The sequence below is a fragment of the Salvelinus fontinalis genome, chromosome 2 (assembly GCF_029448725.1).
Source record: "Salvelinus fontinalis isolate EN_2023a chromosome 2, ASM2944872v1, whole genome shotgun sequence".
Taxonomy (NCBI): domain Eukaryota; kingdom Metazoa; phylum Chordata; class Actinopteri; order Salmoniformes; family Salmonidae; genus Salvelinus; species Salvelinus fontinalis.
This window is the reverse complement of record NC_074666.1, coordinates 30030344-30051540: the sequence shown is the minus strand read 5'-3', so window position 1 is coordinate 30051540 and position 21197 is coordinate 30030344. Positions and strand designations below refer to the sequence as shown.

At 44.5% G+C, this 21197-nt stretch overlaps 2 protein-coding genes across 2 annotated transcripts; one reads left to right on the top strand and one right to left on the bottom strand.

Annotated features, from left to right (window-relative positions):
* The first annotated feature begins 534 nt into the window (after positions 1 to 534).
* On the top strand, positions 535 to 5355 carry LOC129816145 (protein phosphatase 1A-like). The gene is made up of 6 exons (XM_055870357.1): positions 535 to 1532; positions 1990 to 2561; positions 3823 to 3940; positions 4107 to 4221; positions 4351 to 4414; positions 4530 to 5355. Exons 1-6 carry the CDS (start codon positions 1136 to 1138, stop codon positions 4557 to 4559), a joined length of 1296 nt encoding a protein of 431 aa, XP_055726332.1. The 5' UTR covers positions 535 to 1135; the 3' UTR covers positions 4560 to 5355.
* Positions 5356 to 6382: 1027 nt separating this feature from the next.
* On the bottom strand, positions 6383 to 14645 carry LOC129816150 (potassium channel subfamily K member 13-like). Its single transcript, XM_055870370.1, has 2 exons — positions 13169 to 14645; positions 6383 to 12571 (listed from the first exon to the last, which is right to left on the bottom strand). The coding sequence occupies exons 1-2, from the start codon at positions 13548 to 13550 to the stop codon at positions 11556 to 11558; spliced, it is 1398 nt and encodes a 465-aa protein (XP_055726345.1). The 5' UTR covers positions 13551 to 14645; the 3' UTR covers positions 6383 to 11555.
* Positions 14646 to 21197: the final 6552 nt, after the last annotated feature.

Below are 21197 nucleotides of genomic sequence, written 5' to 3'. Positions count from 1 at the left end.
TGTATATAGCCCCGCTATTATTTACTGCTGCTCTTTAATCATTTGTTATTCTTATCTCTTACTTTTTTGAGGTATTTTCTTAAAACTGCATTGTTGGTTAAGGGCTTGTAAGTAAGAATTTCACTGTAAGGTCTACACACCTGTTGTATTCGGCGCATGTGACAAATAACATTTAATTTGATTTGATTTGAATCAATCAAATCTAGTCTATACCAGGGTTCAGTATTTATTTGCATATGACTAATGGGTATGAATAGTGTCAGGCAAGTTCTAAATGAATACTGGCCAAGGCCAGAGCTAAGTGCGTCATTCACAGATTCAGCTTAAGGCAAAGTAAAACACAAAAAATGAACCACCACTTGGCTCATAACGGGTTTCAAAGGCAGCATCAATGCATAATGTAAATGAGCCTTCTCTTGCTCTCTCTTCCTATCTCTCGCTCTCCCTGCCTCCTTCACTTCCTTACTCCCAGTCCCTCCCTCTCTCTCTCTCCCAGTTCCGCCCTCTCACATGCAGTAGTGTGTGCTGCTATTATAAACGGCTGACACTCCTCTAATCCACAGGCGTAGAAGCTTGATAATCCAGACTCATTAAAGATTGAGATTAGCAGAGAGCTGGTAGGGGAGGAACGAAAAACAGAGGCACAGATAGGAAGGGAGAGGGGGAGAGTGACAGTGTATGCATGACATGGATGAGCTATGCTGCTCTGGGATTGGTGAACATAAATAGCCAAGCAATCACAGAGGAGGCAGGGAAAATAACAAGGCTAGCGAAAAGATGGAGAAAGGGAAGAGCTATGAAAAAAGATAGAGAAGGTGAAATCAAAAGACTACAGAGTAGAGGCAGAGCTAACAAAGACAGAGAAGGTATAAAAATGGGAGAGAGTGCAGATCAGTGAGATTTCCAGAGAGAACAGGAAGACAGAAGAGAGAGGGGGGTGAGCAGCTAGAAGCATCAGCACAGAGAAAATACATCGGCCAGACCAACAGCATCAACCTGGGCACCCATGCTCTGAGAGGCCTGGAGCAACGGGCCTACACAGGCAGCACACAGCAGGGCACAGGCCTAGCCAACGGCCCACAGGCCCACAGGAGAGAGAAAAGACGCCCAGTCCACATTGTCAGCTGCTGTAGCCATGAGGACTGCACGAAAGGGGAGCGTGGAGATGCCTGCATTTGTCCGGCAGCTGGTGAAGGAGACAGAGAAGAGGGTCAGCTCCTTCTTCAAAGGAGGGGGGCATGGAGGGGCAGAGCACACAGACGGGGAAAGAGAGGAGGTGATCTCCAGTCCCTACCTGGACCGTCCCATCCTGGACAAGTTGACTGAGGAGGGTTGCTCCTGCTGGGGCCTGACCTATGCTCTGTGCAGCATGCAGGGCTGGAGGGCAAACATGGAGGACTACCACAACTGTGTGCCTCAGCTGGGCACAGGGCTGGCAGACTGGAGCTTCTTTGCTGTGTTTGACGGGCACGCGGGAAACCAAGTGGCACAGTACGTTTCACAACACCTGCTGGATCAGGTCCTAGCTACAGGTGAAAAAAAACTTGACAGACTTATCATGTTACTTACCAGACAGTTTTATCTCTTAGTTTAAAAAGATGCTTGCTTCAAAATAGATGCATGAACAGATTTTGATACACTGATGACTCATTCGAGAGCAGATATTTATATGCAGCATTATACTCTTAGGAGTAAAGCATGTGACTCCTCAAATATGTATTGAATAGTGTGTTAGAGAGAGGTTTATACCTGGTAATAACTATAAAAGATCACTACATTTTAGAAGAATATTACTGGTGACTGCCATTTTATCTTGCCAGTATTGATGTGGTTATATAAATGATGTATATAAATGAATAACACCATTTAAAATGATACTGCCTGTGTGCACTGTGAAATAACTTCCTGTGTGTACTTACTGCTTGTATACTCACTGCCTATTTATACTTACTGCATGGGTGTACTTACTGTACTGTCTCTGTCTTGTAGGAGGGATCGGGCCAGAGGACCACCCTGATCGGGTGAGAGGGAGCTTCACAGATGGCTTCCTACACACAGACAAACACCTGCTGACTGCAGCCCGCCGTGAGGGCTGGGAGCGGGGTGGCACCACCGTGACCTCTACTCTCATCTCACCACGATACATCTACTTCGCCAACTGTGGAGACTCGCGTGCCATGCTGTGCCAGGCAGGGCAGGTGTGCTTCTCCACTGAGGACCACAAGCCCTACAGCCCTCTGGAGAGGGAGCGCATCGAGAGCGCCGGCGGCTCCGTGTCCCTGCAGCGCATCAACGGCTCCTTGGCCGTGTCCCGAGCCCTGGGGGACTTCAGCTACAAGGGGACAGTGAACCGGCCGCCCACCCAACAGATGGTGTCTCCGGAGCCAGAGGTGTGTGTGGTGGAGCGGTCGCCCGGGGATGAGTTTCTGGTGCTGGCCTGTGACGGGGTGTGGGACACGGTCTCCAACGAGGAGCTATGCGCCTTCATCCAGAGTCGGCTGCGCGTCTGCACTGACCTCAGAGATGTCTGTTCCCAGGTCATTGACCTCTGCCTCTACAAGGTCAGTACTCATGGTCATAGATCACCTGTAGATCAGTGCATGTGGACCACATCAGTGACCTTTATAAATAATCCCTACATGTACATGTTGGAGCATAAGTGTATCAATTCGCTGTCAAAATGTGGATGCACTTTCCTCAATGTACACAGGGCAACATTCTCTGATCTGGTTAAACATGAGCCACACGGACATGCTGTTAATTAAACAATATGTGATTACATTATTTTAGCAGAGGCTTTATTTTCTATTTCATAATCTTAATCCTGTGAAATAATATTATTGAGGATATACCAGCAGGTTTAGACAGACTACTGGGAATTGAATGTGTGGTGCCACAAGACCTTTACAAACACATACACACCAGAACACACCCATTAAACACATACTCTGTGTGTACACAGGCTAAGTGAGCTGAGCTGGGCTGGCTTGTGGTTGTATAACAGTGTTCTAGTTTAAAGATGCTACCCAACAACCTGAAATTGTCACAGTTTCTAACCCTCTCACACACTTCACCTTAGTAATCACTTCCAGAATCAGTTCAGTTCTGCATGAAGGAGGAAGTAGGCTATTCATGTTCCTGAAAGGAGACACAGTGCTTTAGCTTTGCTGTGTGGACGGCCAGTGTTAAACAAAGGCTAAGGTTGCCTACAGCATTGGTACATTAGACTTTTATTGGCCCACTCAGGTCACATCAGGGAAGCCAATGCTGCTTGCTCGCATCTTACAGACAGACACACATAATCTAAAGCCAACACAGTCACCAACGGCTAACATCAGTCAACATCAGTACCTGTGGCTAACAAGCTATTCTAACACACCTACTATCAGTTGAGAATGGGTGACTTCTTCGACAAAAGGGGCCTTATTTCGTAAGGATCAGATGAACACAGAAGAGAAGTGGTCGTAATTGGCGGTCAAAGGTCACTACTTAGCACCTGACCTCAGAGCCCGCGTCTGTTGTAATCCTGCTAGTAGCTTTCTAGTAAGCCTTGTTTGGCACTCACCTAATTTGGCACTTGACCAACAACAACATCTACAGCGCAGGCGATTTTCACCATTATCATAATGGTTGGAAAGATTATCCTATCTCACACACTGTTCAGAGGTCAGCATACATCACTAAGATTGACTAATAACAGTCAATCCTGTTTACAAAGGTAAGACGTACTCATGTCAGATCTGTACTGTACCCTAACATAAGGTCATCTCTGTGTACTGTAACTGTAGCTACTAACCTTGGTTGGCTTGTTCTCCTCTACAGGGCAGTCTGGACAATATCAGTATCATCTTGGTCTGCTTCCCTGGCGCCCCCCAGCTCTCAGCAGAGGCACTACACCAGGAGGCAGAGCTGGAAGACCTGCTGGAGTCCAAAGTGGCAGGTGTAGTGATGTGGCGGTAGTTGTGTGCATACTTATATTCACTCACTTCAGTTTATCCATAGCCATGAGTTTACAACAGGATTTACACTGCTACAGTTAATTGCCCCTGAGAGAGGGCATTTTAATCCTTGTTTTGTTTGTAACTACTGCCCTCTTCCTTTGATAGAGATTTATGAGGAACTGAGTACTCAGGGGGAGGAGCCTGACCTGCTCACTGTCCTCACTGTTCTGGCAAACACTGATGTCCCAGGCTTACCACCTGGAGGTGGTCTGCAGAGCAAGTAAATTCATCTGAATGCATGGTGCTAAAAGTTCATTACAGTACAAGAGGTACTAAATAACAAAGTGCAGTAAGGATCATCTGAGTAGAGAAACTGCTTGTCCTCAAACCTGTTTCCTGTGTGTTGCAGAAGGAACTGTATCATCTCCGCCTATTACGAAAAGAAAGAGGCACACAATCCTACTACACCTAATGTAAGGGTTTGTATTTATATCAAACTGTCTCAGTTATTATACCAATACTATATAATCTCCGACTTTGTCAGAATGTACGCACAATCACCTCACAGCAGTCTACATTTTTCTCCAGGGGCTTGGTGGTTCTGAGAAGCTCGTCTAGGTTCTGTCGTTTGGGAAACGTCTCTGGAAGACAACCAATGCCTAAAAAAAAATGTTTTCATTATGTGGCAATTCAACCAATCACAAAAGGAATTTGGTCTCTCATCCCTCGCGCCAAGTAAAATGGTGATGTAACAAGTACAGCGCAATTTGTGAAAGCTAAAACTATAGATTTTATATTTATACAATATGGGGAACATTTTATTTTATAGGACCTGGCGCTTTCAAACACAGAGATTCTGGCTCAGCAATATGATTCAGTAGTTGACAAACCATCTGATATATATTCATCCAATAATATCTATAACAATGTAAAATTCTAAAAACATTAATGGATTTCAGGTTGATGTTTAGTTTTAAGAGTCATCAAACCTCTCTCTCTCAGTCCTGTGTTTGGTCTGGTTTGCATGACCTGCACTGTGCTGCATTACTTACCTTGATGACATTAGATTTAACATGTTACAGTGATATGACATATGACCAAGACAAACCCAAGAATGGTCAGTAGATCCATGAACTTGTTAATATATTATCAAATGTGATTTAAATGAGTATGTGCTTTACTTACATACTGTTTAGACATTACATGTTCTGACTGTTTTCAGACAGAATAAAACTTATGTGACTAAGGACTTGTTTAGGATTTACCAGAGAGCACCACAACATCCAGTTACATCTCCATCATGCGGATACTCAACTACTTATTTATTATGAAAAATATTTTATAGTTAATGTGATTAACTGATATGGAAGACCATTAAATGTTTTCGTGTAATAAATGATTACTGACATATAAATCACAGACAACAAAGAGACTTCATTTCATTCATGTCCACTAGGAGGATTTGTTTCTCTAGATAAAATACAAGTGTTCAGCACATTTCTCTTTGAAAAATGTGTAATGAACAGTGGTGATTTTAGCATGTAAATCTTGGTGGGGCAAACTCCCCAAAATAATTTGTTGCCTGCCAGCAAAGTCACTACACAAGACTAAACAATAAACTATAGCACTACAATGTTGAAAAACGGTGCCCACAAACTTTTAAGGCCTACATAAATCTGTCCCAACAGCAGAGCTTTTCTTTCAGCACCATGGAGTGAATCCTTACCACCGCTACACCTGGCTATTATCGGAGACTTGTCTGTCAGAGAAACAGTTCATTCAGCCTCATTTACTGCTTTTTAAAAAACCATAGCTGATATGGCTGACTTGCTTAAACAAATGTGGTTACTACTGACTCCTTGTCGATTTGTGTAAGTCGATAACCCTTATGAAAAAGATTGCAGGCATAGTGCAGTATAACGGCAGTATAACTTCAGTTAGAGTGCAGTATGCTGCAAACACTGCATCCAAAATAAGTTTTATTGCAGTAATTTTGCAGTGTAACTGCAGTTGGAATGCAGTATAACTGCAGTTCAACTGCAATACACTGCAGTTATTCTACAATTACTTCACAGTCGACTGCAGTTGCTGCGCTTTTACTGCAGTTTTAATTTGTAAGGGCATTCTCCTTCAATTATAATGAATGCCAAAATTAATTTTCACTTTTGAACCATACACAAACATTATTACATTTATGTTCAGTAAATTAATAAAGTTTATTCTTATATCATTAACACTTAGCTCTAAGTATAAGCAATTGCAAGCAAACAAGCTGCGACGATGTAGGCCTATTCGTTCAGCACTTTCAAAATGGACACGACAGAAATTCAGATAGATGTTAGTTCAGATAGATTCAGCGAGATGTTGAGGCCTTAACTTTGCTCTTCTTTAAGTCACCACACAGAGAGAAAGAGAGAGAGTGGGAGAGACTCTGTATTTTATTAGGCCTATGTAGTCTAAAAAGGAAGGAAAATACAATCATGAGGATCCACTTTTATATACAATATACTGACGCACACACAGCGCATTGCACAAACAAAACAACACTCGCAATATCAACTGGAATTACATGGGTCTATTACTGAACTTTTTGTTGAAAACAAATATTTGAATGGAAAGAGACTGTCCCTGGCAAACATGGTTACAGACTCAACAGCATTATATAGTGTCGCCTTCTCGTCAAGAAAAGCACATGAGCTAATTACAATACACAAAGTAAGCAAAACAATGAAAAATTATGAATAAGATATTAATGAGATAGACCTATATAAGCAATAGGCCTATATCAATTGAGATGTACAAACTATGGCATAAGGGAACGATGAGCGTATCAGAGGCAATCCGTCATTTCGATTAAGACATTAATGAGCGAGCTAAGATGGACGTAGTCAATATAACTATTTGTTCAATACTTATGAAATGTACAGTGACAGAATTCAGAACATGGGACATTCTCACAGTATTCTCCCTGTACACCAAGTCAGAACCGTAGGATAAATAAAGGGGGCATACAAGCAGACAAAGAAAGCTCTTACAATATTTAATTATGACATTTCTCTAAAACAGGCTATAGGCCAGGGGCAGAACTTTCACTGGGGACGGGGGGCAACGGTGTGCGGACGCCTCCGAGTGGTCGGGTAGGCTGTTTGGAGTGTTTATCCGACTGGATAAACAATAATAATGATAATTATTATTATTATGTCCCCCCCACTTTTAAAACCAAAATTGCACCCCAGCTATAGGCCCGAATTTGACATCCAAGAGAACAGTAGGCAGATGGGCTACTAACAGCTTACTACACAACATACTGTATGCTTAGTATTTCTTTCTTAGCTACAGTATACGTATTACATAATTTATGCAGTAGCATACAATACATTTTTGGACTCCGTTGTTGTGCTGTCCTTCTTGTGGGAACATTTTGTCATCAAACTTTGTCATCCACTTCTGGCATTCTCTGGATTTATGGTGCTTTCAAGACAACTAGGAACTCTGAAAAAAACAAGGTTGAATCATGACGTCAGTCACCTTCAGATCGGAGCTCTAGAAAGAGGCCCGAGTTCCGACTTGGAATTCCGAGTTGGATGACCGTTCAAAACGTATTTTTCCAGTCGGAGCTTGTTTTTTTTCAGAGTTCCCAGTTGTCTTGAATGCAGCAGAAGTCATGCTGGATTGACAGCATGGCCAATGTATTCAACCTTTTCTGGCCCATGGTGTTCCGTGTGAATGTTTATCCTTTTAAACTTGGAAAAAAGACCCCTTTCAGACAGATGTTTTAAATCCTTAACCCCGTTTGGACCACACACCCTCTCCTCCGAATAGCAGGCAGGCGGAAAAAAATGTACATTTACATTTATTTGACTAGGCAAGTCAGTTAAGAACAAATTATTATTTACAATGACGGCCTACCCCAGCCAAACCCTAACCCGGCTGATGCTGGGCCAATTGTGCGCCGCCCTATGGGACTCCCAATCACAGCCAGTTGTGATACAGCCTGGAATCGAACCGGGGTCGTGAGATGCAGTTCCTTAGACCGCTGCACCACTCGGGAACCCCAAGTTTGCCACTGATTCCTTCCAAACCACTCATTGTTGAATTTGCTATTTCTGATCTGTTGTGTAACGTTTATGTCCAATGGCCAATGAGCACTGATACGTTTTATCTATAATTTCTCTTCATATGACAAGGATTGAAAAGGATTTGCCAGTAGATTGTCGACGTGATTCATGATGATGACTGCTTGCCTAGCTTGATAGCTAAGATTTTGAAAGTATGATGTTATGATCAGTCCAATCAAAGCTACGGTAGATATAACATGATTTGACGGAATTTTATCTGTGGCCAAGGACCTTGAGCTTTCTTCGATGGGCCCTTCTAATGTAAATCTATGGCAGCACCCAAGGGGGCTTGAACTGCCTAGCTCTCCCTGTAGATCCTGCGGTGACGTAGTGTCCCAATGAGTGACAGAACACTGAGCCAATTATGGCGCAGCTAGAGAAGATTACCATCGCCTACACTCTGTATTTTCCGCTGGTTGCCCGTCCACCCCAGAAAGCACTGAGCTTGGCTGAAACACCTGCATTTTGGAGCTGCCTTACTCAAGAAAGCAAGAAAGAAACCCTGTTTGTATGCAGCTTTATTCACTCAATAAATTTGTTTTTACATTGTTTGCAAACTGATATGTGACAAGAATGAATGGCAAAATAACATGCAAAACAGCCAACCAAAAAAATATATACATATATATATTTTTTTTTAGCTAAACAAGTGGGGCTCAAACAGGCTCTGCCCCACCTGTCCTGAATGACTGGTCGCCACTGGTAATGAACAGTGGTGGAAAAAGTAATAAATTGTAAAAGTAAAGATACCTTAATAGAAAATGACTAAAGTAAAAGTAAAAGTCACCCAGTAAATGCTACTTGAGTAAAAGTCTAAAAGTATCTGCTTTTAAATGTACTTATGTACAGTGGTGGAAAAAGTACTCAATTGTCAAAGTAAAAAGTAAAAGTATTAAGCAAACCAGACGGCATGATTTTCTTTTTTTGTATACAGACAGACACGGGCACACTCCAACACTCCAAGATAATTTACAAGCGCAGTATTTGTGTGCAGTGAGTTCGACAGATCAGAGGCAGTAGGGATGGCAATGCGTTATATTGATAGGTGTGTGAATTGCACCATAATCCTGTCCATCCTGAGCATAAAAAATGTAATGAGTACTTTTTGGTGTCAGGGAAAATGTACGGGAGTAAAAAGTACATATTTTCTTTAGGAATGAAGTGGAGTAAAAGTGAAAATTGTAAAAAATATGAATAGTAATATACAGATCCCCCAAAGACAACTTAATGAAGTACTTTACACCACTGGTAATGATAATTTGGTACAGGAAAATGGTAAAGAGATAACTATGGATGAACAAGGTCATGCTTGAGGGAAATATTTGCATAGGTATGAGGGGGCACGAACCAGTTAAAATGAGCACAGAATATTGGCAAAACGTAACTCACTCCAGATTATTGTGGATGTCACACTCTCATATCGTTTATTGACATAAATACATTTCCCAGGGCTAGACTATATTTGATTAAGATGAAGAGGTTTTGTTTTCGCTTTTACAGCTCTCATACTGTGTGTCTGAGGGCTTTCTATCTAATTAACACAATTCAACTGTGATACATATTCAACAGGTTCTCTACCCGAGCCCTAGACATTAGGTGACCGAGGATGCATATACATAATATGGATACATTTCTATGTTCACTGATCCCGGATACCACCCCACATAAATCCATTGTGTTGTGGTGGAGCTCAGGACACATCTGCAAAGCTCTCATAAATCAGTGGGTCTTCTCAAGAGGCCCTCCACGTCTCCACACTCCACACAAAGCCTGATTGCATTCAGCATTGTATTTGAGCCAATCACTTGAGCATTTCAAACCCATCTCCAGAGAGACGCTGTTTAAATGAAAGGCATCTGTCCACCGCATCTCACCACAGAACCAAACAGGAACATTCAAGCAGTGTATTAATAGGAGATCAGTGATCAATGTTCCCTCAAATTTTTTCATCACTGAGCAAATTTCTGCTGAGCGCAGACTTTAACATTGTGAAAATTCTGTGCAACTTCTGGCGTGCATTTACTTCTTTAAGTTACAGTTTTAACAGTGGCCAAGTAGGCTACTGTGGCTATTTGTTCAATATGTAGGCCTACCAGAGTGGCCTACCATCGAAGCAACGGAGAAAAATGCATCCCATAACATTTTAACATGGAAATAGCTGTTCTATCATTCAGCCTACAGTAGCATCAAATGTGCGGTGTTCAATATAGGCCAAAAACAACCTGTTTATCCACTTGTTCTTCAGACAAGGAGGTGACTGAACAGTTGTGTTGTTTGATGCAAGAAACCACTTTACAAAATAAAATTCTTTATTATTCCCATACCATTATTACAGAGAATGAGACAAATTATGCTACTCTCTGCCTATTGACTATTTAGCTTATTCAAGACCGTCTCAAAATATAACACTGCCCCTTTAAGAGATTTAAAAAAAAGCTCTTTACCTGACTTGATTTTCAAAGATGGCTAGAAATGCACACATTTTGGGCTCTTGTAGGAAGCAACCACTCCCAAATTGTTGACTAGGAATTCACTATAACTCGGCTAATAACTCACAAACTAGCAAAGAATATGAACAAATGTGCACAGGTGGCTACACAGCTCTCGCTTTGATCTCAAAACAAGTGCATCTACTCACGACCCTCATGCAGCCAATATGTCTACTGCAGCTCTGATTGGTTATGATGCACCGGCCTGCGTAGAGTACGGGCCTCTGTCGTGCATGTCAATGCAACAGAATCCTACTCCAATGTGTGCTGCCTACAATAGCATCTCTTGCACAGTTAGCTTTGCATAGTTCATTTTGTTTCGAAATGTTACATTGAAAGTGGCTAATATTGCGTTGATTTGAGGACAATTCCCACAGCAGAGCGAAACGTTGATAGTGTTAACTGAAGGGGAAAACTAGAAAGTTGAGAGAAGTTCAATCTGTGCGGCAGTCTGAGGGGAGCTGTGCGGCAGTCTGAGGGGAGCTGTGCGGCAGTCTGAGGGGAGCTGTGCTCCAGTCTGAGGGGAGCTGTGCGGCAGTCTGAGGGGAGCTGTGCTCCAGTCTGAAGGGAGCTGTGCGGCAGTCTGAGGGGAGCTGTGCGCCAGTGTGCAGTTTAGAGGGACCATTGTCAGTGATCATCATGAATGTCTGGCATTCTGAAAAGCTGTCAGACAGAGTAGAGGTCTGCTGTGGGCTATCATCATGTCTAGAACAAAGAACCTAGCTACCCTCAACATGAGTAACATTGAAAACGTATGAGTTTTAATGTGTGAATATATTTACATTTGGCAAATATGTATGTTCAGCTGTAGCATTCAACTGTTCTGTTTCACTACTGTACTTTGATCGACAAACAATGCTAATTCTGAGGATGAAACGTCACTAGTTTTCTAGGAATAACAGAAGAGGATCCAGCATCCAGTCCACCATTCGGTAATATTACAATAACCCTCAGAAAACAGTGCTTTATTTTTTATTTTGAGTTAGTGTGACTGGGGTCAGGTGTGATTACCTGTCCACACTGGTCTCCTGCAGGCGGTTGTTCATGATGGCGAATGCGCCCACCCCCCCAGAGAAGCCGTTGTGACGAGGAACGGGGCTCTGACGGGGGCCCTGGTGGGCCGTCTCACACAGCTGCTTCTGCAGCAGCGCCAGAGACACCTTATTGGATGCTGTGAAGTCATTCACCGAGATCATCTCCCCAGAGAGACGCCGGCCTCCAGCGACCCCATCCACCCCCATCCCTGCGTCTGTCTCGCTGTTACACACGGTCTCCACCGAGGCGTCTGTGTAGCGGTGTCGCCTCGCAGGGGGGTGGGACGGGGTGGGCTGCACACCATTGCGTTTGAGCCGCTGCTGGCGGAGCCGTGCAGGTGGAGGCCTCAAGCCGGTGTGTTTGTTTGGGAGGCAGGGGCAGCAGAGCCGCCGGCAGAGGCCCCTCTTAGGGCAAGAGCAGGGACAGCGCCGGCCTGGGCAAGCCAGCTGGGTCAGGATCCAGTTGAGAGTCTGTTTGATGATGATGGAGATAACGTTGAACAGGGAGTAGATGCAGCACACGCCCATGAGGATGAAGAGACAGTTGCCCAGGCGATAGGCATCCTGGGTCTCATAACGCTCCCTCTGGCTGCTCACCAGGTCCCCGAAGCCGATAGTGCTGAAGGCCACAAAGCAGAAGTACAGGGAGTTCATGTAGCTCCAGTCTTCCATGGAGCAGTACAGAGAGGAGGCGCTGCAGGCGATCAGCACAGACGCCACTCCCAGGATCAGCATCACGTAGTAGACAGAGGGCTTCCAACCCTCCAGACTGTCCTCCTCTCTGCGGGGCTCCCCGACCCCAGACACAGGCCCCACCCCTGAGCGCCTCATCCTCCGCTCGTGGCACCAGCGCATGATGTAGGCTAGCATGGTGATGATCCTCTCCAGGAAGAGGTTGAAGAATAGGATGGTGGCGGCACAGCCAATGAGGCCGTAGAAGATCAGGAATATTTTACCAGGGATGGTAGCTGGGGTGGTCATACCAAAGCCTGGTGGGAAAGAGTACAAAAGAGAATGGTCAATGTGCCAATTGTTTGTCAAATAAGTGCCTTTACATTTGTTCTTACTTAGCACTAGATGTCGAGATGATAAAAAGATGTGGAGTGGCTATTGATATATATGTCTTTTCATTTCATACCATGAATGCAATTTATATTAAAGTAAGGGATCATCATTTTACAGTACTGGGCACTTTATGTTGACAAACTCAAAATAAGAGCGACTGAATGAGTCATGAAAACAGGAGCTGAGAGAAAGAAGGGATGAGATGGAAACATTAACAATTTTCAGTCATGAGTAGTGATCACATAACAAAAAGCTAAAGTCCCAGAAATGCAAATTGACCTCACATGCCCAGATGTACATTGAAATTAGTGCCTCGGAGTTTCACCGATCATCAATCTAATCCCATCCCAGCTTCCTCTCCTCTCTCTTGTCATCCCCATCATCTACTCAATAAATATTCTACATTATACTGTGTATCTGTTGAGACAGTTGTGTTCAGTTTGCATCTACATGACAGCAAATAACTTTGCATCTTTAATACCCTGACTCTGACCCTCACAGAGAGCAGCTGTCCAACTCACCGATGGTGGACACAACCGTGCCGACAAAGTAGAAGGCTCCAGAGAAGTCCCAGCGGGGCCTAAGAGCGTCCACTCTGATCCCAGCCCCATTTGCCTCTTCATACTGTCTCAGCAGCGCGTGCAAGGCTCCCAGGCTTACCTGGTGACTCAGGGTGAAGTTGGCCAGCTGCTGGTCCCAGAGGCGGCGGGCACGGAGCTCGGAGGGGCGCTCCAGGGCTGAGAACACAGCCGCCCCACACAGCAGGTAGAGCAGGATAAGCCCTGCCAGCAGGCAGAAGCGGGCATTGTCCTCATTGAGGGGCGGCCGGGGGCAGCAGCCTCCACTCCGTTTACGAGCCATGAGTGCAGCTAGCCCAGCACAGATACAACACCGTACTAACATACACTGCCTGTCTGAGCCTGCCTTATTAACACCACTCACTACACATACATCACACACACCAAACTACAGCACAGACACAAAAATACAAGCTTAACATACCCTAATATGCTAAAAAAAAAGTGGGTACCCACACAGAGAACCTACACACACAGCTGCCCCCCGATGCCATTGGATGTTGATGGTTGATCCATCCAGAGCGCTCTCAATGTGTTGTAATGTCCTGGGTGGTCATTCATCTCTATGAGTTCTGAATCTGATGATGTGCCCCCTCATAGAAGAGATCTCCTGACTGTATGGTCACAGTTTATGACTATGAAATCCTGAACTGGTCTGTGAACAAGATACAGGTACTACTGGGTAATTAACTTGGTATTGGAATTGTTTTCAATCAACAAGTAGAAATCCTTTTTTTGATCTTTTCTCAAAATGTGTATATTAATTTACTGACATCTGTCTTGTAAAGTAAAACTATCATGAATCACTAGAGCTTTTTACTTTTCCTGAATATCAGAGAGCATCATTAAAACCTACACCTCTCATAATAGGTTTTCTTTTAACATGAATTGCTCATAAGGATTTTCGATAATTCATATTACATATTATCTGAATAATAAAGAGAGACAAAACATACCTGATTTTTGAGATCTTGATTATTCCGATAATTTCACACTTTATTCAAACAGTTTTTGCACATGGCCGTGGTGAGACTTGATCTGCGGTTTAAGGTACCTGCACTGAGCGTGCTTTTCCAAGGATCTGATGATCAGTGACCATTGAGATGAGAGCGAGAGAGCAAGAGAGCGAGAGAGCAAGAGAGAGAGAAAATATAGAACCCATGTTTGCAAGCAAACCTTGATTGTTGTAATCATTTCTTGATTTTAGAAGCTTTTCTATTCATGTCCTCCAACCTGTAATCAACATTCAATCTAATATTCTCTCTCACTGGGCAGACAGTAACAGATGGTCTTCAATATATTATTGATATGCAAATACTGTATCTAAACTGATTAAAACACTGGATTTGAGCTGTAAACTGATTAAAACACAGCAACTTCTTATTTGCATGGTATTTATCCATGCAACATCTGACTGCAAATGTGGCATTCAAATACATCAGACCTTCAGAGGTCTTCTGAGGTGGTTCACAGCTCATTGATTATACTCTTTACCAAGTGATTAACTGAGTCTAATTTTCAGACAACCACATATGTTCTCCTCTCTCCTTTGGTTTAGTACCAAGTGTCTCAGGTACAAGGTGTGCCTCCTCTCTGTTGTAGTTTGTGTGGGAGGGATGGATTTGTTCTTCCTGACTGCTCTTTTGTGTTTGTGCGTCTGCCTTTAATCTTGGATGAGGGCTGAGGGGTACTAGAGGGGCATTGGTTCATGCTATGACACTGGAGTACTGAGTGTCCAGGTGCAGAAGAAAGAGGCTGTGCATGAATGAGAGACACCGGCCTTTACACCTTGTGATGGAAATGTGTATAATGTGAAGAGACAGTCTTGAAAATGTTCATCTTGTCTCAGTGTCAAAAATAATTATTGGTTCCTGCCTGTGCTTGGTAAAGATATGAGGGGGGGGGGGGGGCGACATGACCTCCTCCTTAGGACCATCTGCACCCTGCATCCCACTGCTGGCTTTCTTCTGAAGCTAAGCAGGGTTGGTCCTGGTTAGTCCCTGGATGGGAGACCAGATGCTGCTGGAAGTGTTGTTCAAGGGCCAGTAGGAGGCACTCTTTCATCTGTACTAAATTTAAAAAAATATATATACACTGCTCAAAAAAATAAAGGGAACACTTAAACAACACAATGTAACTCCAAGTCAATCACACTTCTGTGAAATCAAACTGTCCACTTAGGAAGCAACACTGATTGACAATAAATTTCACATGCTGTTGTGCAAATGGAATAGACAAAAGGTGGAAATTATAGGCAATTAGCAAGACACCCCCCAAAACAGGAGTGATTCTGCAGGTGGTGATCGCAGACCACTTCTCAGTTCCTATGCTTCCTGGCTGATGTTTTGGTCACTTTTGAATGCTGGTGGTGCTCTCACTCTAGTGGTAGCATGAGACGGAGTCTACAACCCACACAAGTGGCTCAGGTAGTGCAGTTCATCCAGGATGGCACATCAATGCCAACTGTGGCAAAAAGGTTTGCTGTGTCTGTCAGCGTAGTGTCCAGAGCATGCAGGCGCTACCAGGAGACAGGCCAGTACATCAGGAGACGTGGAGGAGGCCATAGGAGGGCAACAACCCAGCAGCAGGACCGCTACCTCCGCCTTTGTGAAAGGAGGTGCACTGCCAGCGCCCTGCAAAATGACCTCCAGCAGGCCACAAATGTGCATGAATGCTGGCGGTGCTCTCACTCTAGTGGTAGCATGTGTGCAAAAGGCATGAGGTAGGCAATAAATCGAATAATTACAATTTAGCAGATTAACACTGGAGTGATAAATCATCAGATGATCATGTGCAAGAAGAGATACTGGTGTGCAAAAGAGCAGAAAAGTAAATAAATAAAAGCAGTATGGGGGGTGAGGTAGGTAAATTGGGTGGGTAGTTTACAGATGGACTATGTACAGCTGCAGCGATCGGTTAGCTGCTCGGATAGCAGATTTTTAAAGTTGTTGAGGGAGATAAAAGTCTCCAACTTCAGAGATTTTTGCAATTCGTTCCAGTCGCAGGCAGCAGAGAACTGGAAGGAAAGGCGTCCAAATGAGGTTTTGGCTTTAGGGATGATCAGTGAGATACACCTGCTGGAGCGCGTGCTACGGGTGGGTGTAGCCATCGTGACCAGTGAACTGAGATAAGGCGGCACTTTACCTAGCATAGCCTTGTAGATGACCTGGAGCCAGTGGGTCTGACGACGAACATGTAGCGAGGGCCAGCCGACTAGGGCATACAGGTCGCAGTGGTGGGTCGTATAAGGTGCTTTAGTAACAAAACGGATGGCACTGTGATAAACTGCATCCAGTTTGCTGAGTAGAGTATTGGAAGCTATTTCGTAGATGACATCGCCGAAGTCGAGGATCGGTAGGATAGTCAGTTTTACTAGGGTAAGTTTGGCGGCGTGAGTGAAGAAGGCTTTGTTGCGGAATAGAAAGCCGACTCTAGATTTGATTTTGGATTGGAGATGTTTGATATGAGTCTGGAAGGAGAGTTTGCAGTCTAGCCAGACACCTAGGTACTTATAGATGTCCACATATTCTAGGTCGGAACCGTCCAGGGTGGTGATGCTAGTCGGGCGTGCGGGTGCAGGCAGCGAACGGTTGAAAAGCATGCATTTGGTTTTACTAGCGTTTAAGAGCAGTTGGAGGCCACGGAAGGAGTGTTGTATGGCATTGAAGCTCGTTTGGAGGTTAGATAGCACAGTGTCCAAGGAAGGGCCGGAAGTATACAGAATGGTGTCGTCTGCGTAGAGGTGGATCAAGGAATCGCCCGCAGCAAGAGCAACATCATTGATGTATACAGAGAAAAGAGTCGGCCCGAGAATTTAACCCTGTGGTACCCCCATAGAGACTGCCAGAGGACCGGACAACATGCCCTCCGATTTGACACACTGAACTCTGTCTGCAAAGTAGTTGGTGAACCAGGCAAGGCAGTCATTAGAAAAACCGAGGCTACTGAGTCTGCCGATAAGAATATGGTGATTGACAGAGTCGAAAGCCCTGGCCAGGTCGATGAAGACGGCTGCACAGTAATGTCTTTTATCGATGGCGGTTATGACATCGTTTAGTACCTTGAGCGTGGCTGAGGTGCACCCGTGACCGGCTCGGAAACCGGATTGCACAGCGGAGAAGGTACGGTGGGATTCGAGATGGTCAGTGATCTGTTTGTTGACTTGGCTTTCGAAGACCTTAGATAGGCAGGGCAGGATGGATATAGGTCTGTAACAGTTTGGGTCCAGGGTGTCTCTCCCTTTGAATGACCGCGGCAGCTTTCCAATCCTTGGGGATCTCAGATGATACGAAGGAGAGGTTGAACAGGCTGGTAATAGGGGGTGCGACAATGGCGGCGGACAGTTTCAGAAATAGGGGGTCCAGATTGTCAAGCCCAGCTGATTTGTATGGGTCCAGGTTTTCCAGCTCTTTCAGAACATCTGCTATCTGGATATGGGTAAAGGAGAAGCTGGGGAGGCTTGGGCGAGTAGCAGCGGGGGGGGCGGGGCTGTTGGCCAAGGTTGGAGTCGCCAGGAGGAAGGCATGGCCAGCCATTGAGAAATGTTTGTTGAAGTTTTCGATTATCACAGACTTATCAGTGGTGACCGTGTTACCTAGCCTCAGTGCAGTGGGCAGCTGGGAGGAGGTGCTCTTGTTTTCCATGGACTTTACAGTATCCCAGAACTTTTTGGAGTTAGAGCTACAGGATGCAAATTTCTGCTTGAAAAAGCTGGCCTTTGCTTTCCTGACTGACTGCGTGTATTGGTTCCTGACTTCCCTGAACAGTTGCATATCGCGGGGGCTCTTCGATGCTATTGCATTTCGCCACAGGATGTTTTTTTTCTGGTCGAGGGCAGTCAGGTCTGGAGTGAACCAAGGGCTATATCTGTTCTTGGTTCTGCATTTTTTGAACGGAGCATGCTTGTCTAATATGGTGAGGAAGTAACTTTTAAAGAATGACCAGGCACCCTCAACTGACGGGATGAGGTCAATATCCTTCCAGGGTACCCGGGCCAGGTCGATTAGAAAGGCTTGCTCGCAGAAGTGTTTTAGGGAGCGTTTGACAGTGATGAGGGGTGGTCGTTTGACCGCGGACCCGTGGCGGATACAGGCAATGAGGCAGTGATCGCTGAGATCTTGATTGAAGACAGCAGAGGTGTATTTGGAGGGCAAGTTGGTCAGGATAATGTCTATTAGGGTGCCCATGTTTACACATTTAGGGTTGTACCTGGTGGGTTCCTTGATGATTTGTGTGAGATTGAGGGCATCAAGCTTAGATTGTAGGACTGCCGGGGTGTTAAGCATATCCCAGTTTAGGTCACCTAACAGAACAAACTCTGAAGCTAGATGGGGAGCGATCAATTCACAGATGGTGTCCAGGGCACAGCTGGGAGCTGAGGGGGGTCGGTAGCAGGCGGCAACAGTGAGAGACTTATTTCTGGAGAGATTAATTTTTAAAATTAGAAGTTCGAACTGTTTGGGCATAGACCTGGAAAGTATGACAGAACTTTGCAGGTTATCTCTGCAGTAGATTGCAACTCCTCCCCCTTTGGCAGTTCTATCTTGACGGAAAGTGTTATAGTTGGGTATGGAAATCTCAGAATTTTTGGTGGCCTTCCTAAGCCAGGATTCGGACACGGCAAGGACATCAGGGTTGGCAGAGTGTGCTAAAGCGGTGAGTAAGGCAAACTTAGGGAGGAGGCTTCTGATGTTGACATGCATGAGGCCAAGGCTTTTTCGATCACAGAAGTCAACAAATGAGGGTGACTGGGGACATGCAGGGCCTGGGTTTACCTCCACATCACCCGAGGAACAGAGGAGTAGTAGGATGAGGGTGCGGCTAAAGGCTATCAAAACTGGTCGCCTAGAGCGTTGGGGACAAGGAATAAAAGGAGCAGATTTATGGGCGTGGTAGAATAGATTCTGGGCATAATGTGCAGACCGGGGTATGGTGGGGCACGGGTACAGCGGAGGCAAGCCCAGGCACTGGGTGATGATAAGAGAGGTTGTATCTCTGGACATGCTGGTCTCAATGGGTGAGGTCACCGCATGTGTGGGGGGTGGGACAAAGGAGGTATCAGAGGTACGGAGAGTGGAACTACGGGGTCCATTGCAAACCAAAACAATGATAACTAGCCTGAACAACAGTATGCAAGGCATATTGATATTTGAGAGAGACATACAATAAGGCATAAAGTGATTGCAGGTCTTGATTGGGAGAGCTAGCTAAAACAACAGGTGAGATAACAGCAGCTAGTCAGCTAACACAGCAACAGCAGGTAAAAATGGCGACGACTAGGCAGAGAGGGTCGGATTAACTACACACAGATCCTGAGTTAAAGCACAGAGCCGACAGATAAAACACAAGTAAACAGAATGGAGTACCGTGAATTAATGGACAGTCAAGCAGGCATCAGCTATGTAGCCACGTGATCATAGTGTCCAGGGGGCAGCCGTAGATGGAGCAGGGAGGCCTCCACTAAGCTAGCACGCGGCGTTTAAAGTTAGTAGCCCGGGGGGTGGTCTGCTCAGACGGAGGGGGTCTGCTCAGACGGAGGCCGGTTGAGGGCACAGCGGATGGGGTATTCGTCTGCAGACCAGACGTGGTCGTGTCGACAGAGAATCCAAGCCGGATGGCGATGGCGAAAGAGAGGTTGTGAATTGTAGAATTGTGTTTGCTAACTGGTGCTAGCTTCGTAGCAGTGGCGCTAGCTGCGCTAGCTGCAAGCTAGCTGTGAGGATCAGAAGTAGTGGCTCAGAGATTACGGCAGGAATCCGGCGTTGTTGTCGAGAGACAGTCCGATGCTGGTAAATTGGTGAGTAATATCCAACGAGAAGAAGACTAAAGAAACACGTCTACACTGCTACGCCATCTTGGATTATAATGGGTTACGAGAGATAAAGTAACATAATATTGAGCATAATGGGTTACTACAGATCTGATGATGTAACAATAGAAAAAATTATAATAACTTACACACCCACACGTAGATGTACGTAAGTGGTGTAAAAGGTATTCTGAGAAATGTTCAGAGTGGTCCCTTTATGGATAATTTGATAAAGATAAGTTTAAAGCATTGTACGGGACTTGACTTACCCCTAACCAATAAAACTATAAACACTTATGAGATTTCCCCACCCTTGTAAATAAACCCCATACCCTGTTAAAAAGTAAAAAGACCCATTGATTTTCTGTATTCACCTACTCAACTGTCTAACTTGCTAGGTAGAGACATATTATGGACAGATCACCATGCCATCTACAGGGGACTGATAGACAGTGCCAGCCCATTTAATACATATTGATCCCTCCAAAGTATTACATATGAATCTTAAAATAATAGACATTTAATAAGTGTGAAGCAGAAAGTGAATATCCAACAGAGATTGGTAATAAAAATATAGAGCATTGTTAGGGTAGACTAAAATTAAAACAATGCCTTCCAATATGGAGAAAGTTATCATGTTTGTTTTGTTTTGTTTTAAACCTTGCAATAGGGGGAAAAGCAGAATGTTGTTTGAGAGTGTTCCGTGTGTATTAGAAGTAGTAGATTGAGAAGGTCTTCCTATTGGGAAGAAGGGAGTCCTAGTTGAAGGAAACATATGGAGACTAGTGAAAGTAACAAAGTGAATGGTAATTGGCTTTCAGATAGCACTCCAATAATGCAATATCTTAGTAATTTAAAGAAGTAAATGTTTTAATACAAGATCACATGAGGGTGCCATCTTGTGTTTGGGTTAGAGATAAGCCTCCAGTGGAACAATAGATCGTACACACTAAACTCAAACAGGCTGTAAGGAACACAGTGGGGGTAAGGGACACAGTGGGGAAATTTGGGACAGAGGTATGAATAATTGAATAACACACATTTTTGACAATTTATTGCTCAATTCTATAGTTTGGGTAGCACAAATGATTTAAGTAAGAAGGTAATGTCATCTAAAACAATAATATGTTTCCATTAAATGGAACTGTGTCCAGTGATTTAAGT

Bases quoted from the DNA above. Each gene is read 5' to 3' on its own strand.
- LOC129816150 (XM_055870370.1), bottom strand. From the start codon at position 13,550: ATGTTAGTACGGTGTTGTATCTGTGCTGGGCTAGCTGCACTCATGGCT. The intron at 12,572-13,168 runs GTGAGTTGGACA...CTTTCCCACCAG, and splicing joins CACGGTTGTGTCCACCATCG to GCTTTGGTATGACCACCCCA.
- LOC129816145 (XM_055870357.1), top strand. From the start codon at position 1,136: ATGAGGACTGCACGAAAGGGGAGCGTGGAGATGCCTGCATTTGTCCGG. The intron at 1,533-1,989 runs GTGAAAAAAAAC...TCTGTCTTGTAG, and splicing joins GGATCAGGTCCTAGCTACAG to GAGGGATCGGGCCAGAGGAC. The intron at 4,415-4,529 runs GTAAGGGTTTGT...ATTTTTCTCCAG, and splicing joins ACAATCCTACTACACCTAAT to GGGCTTGGTGGTTCTGAGAA.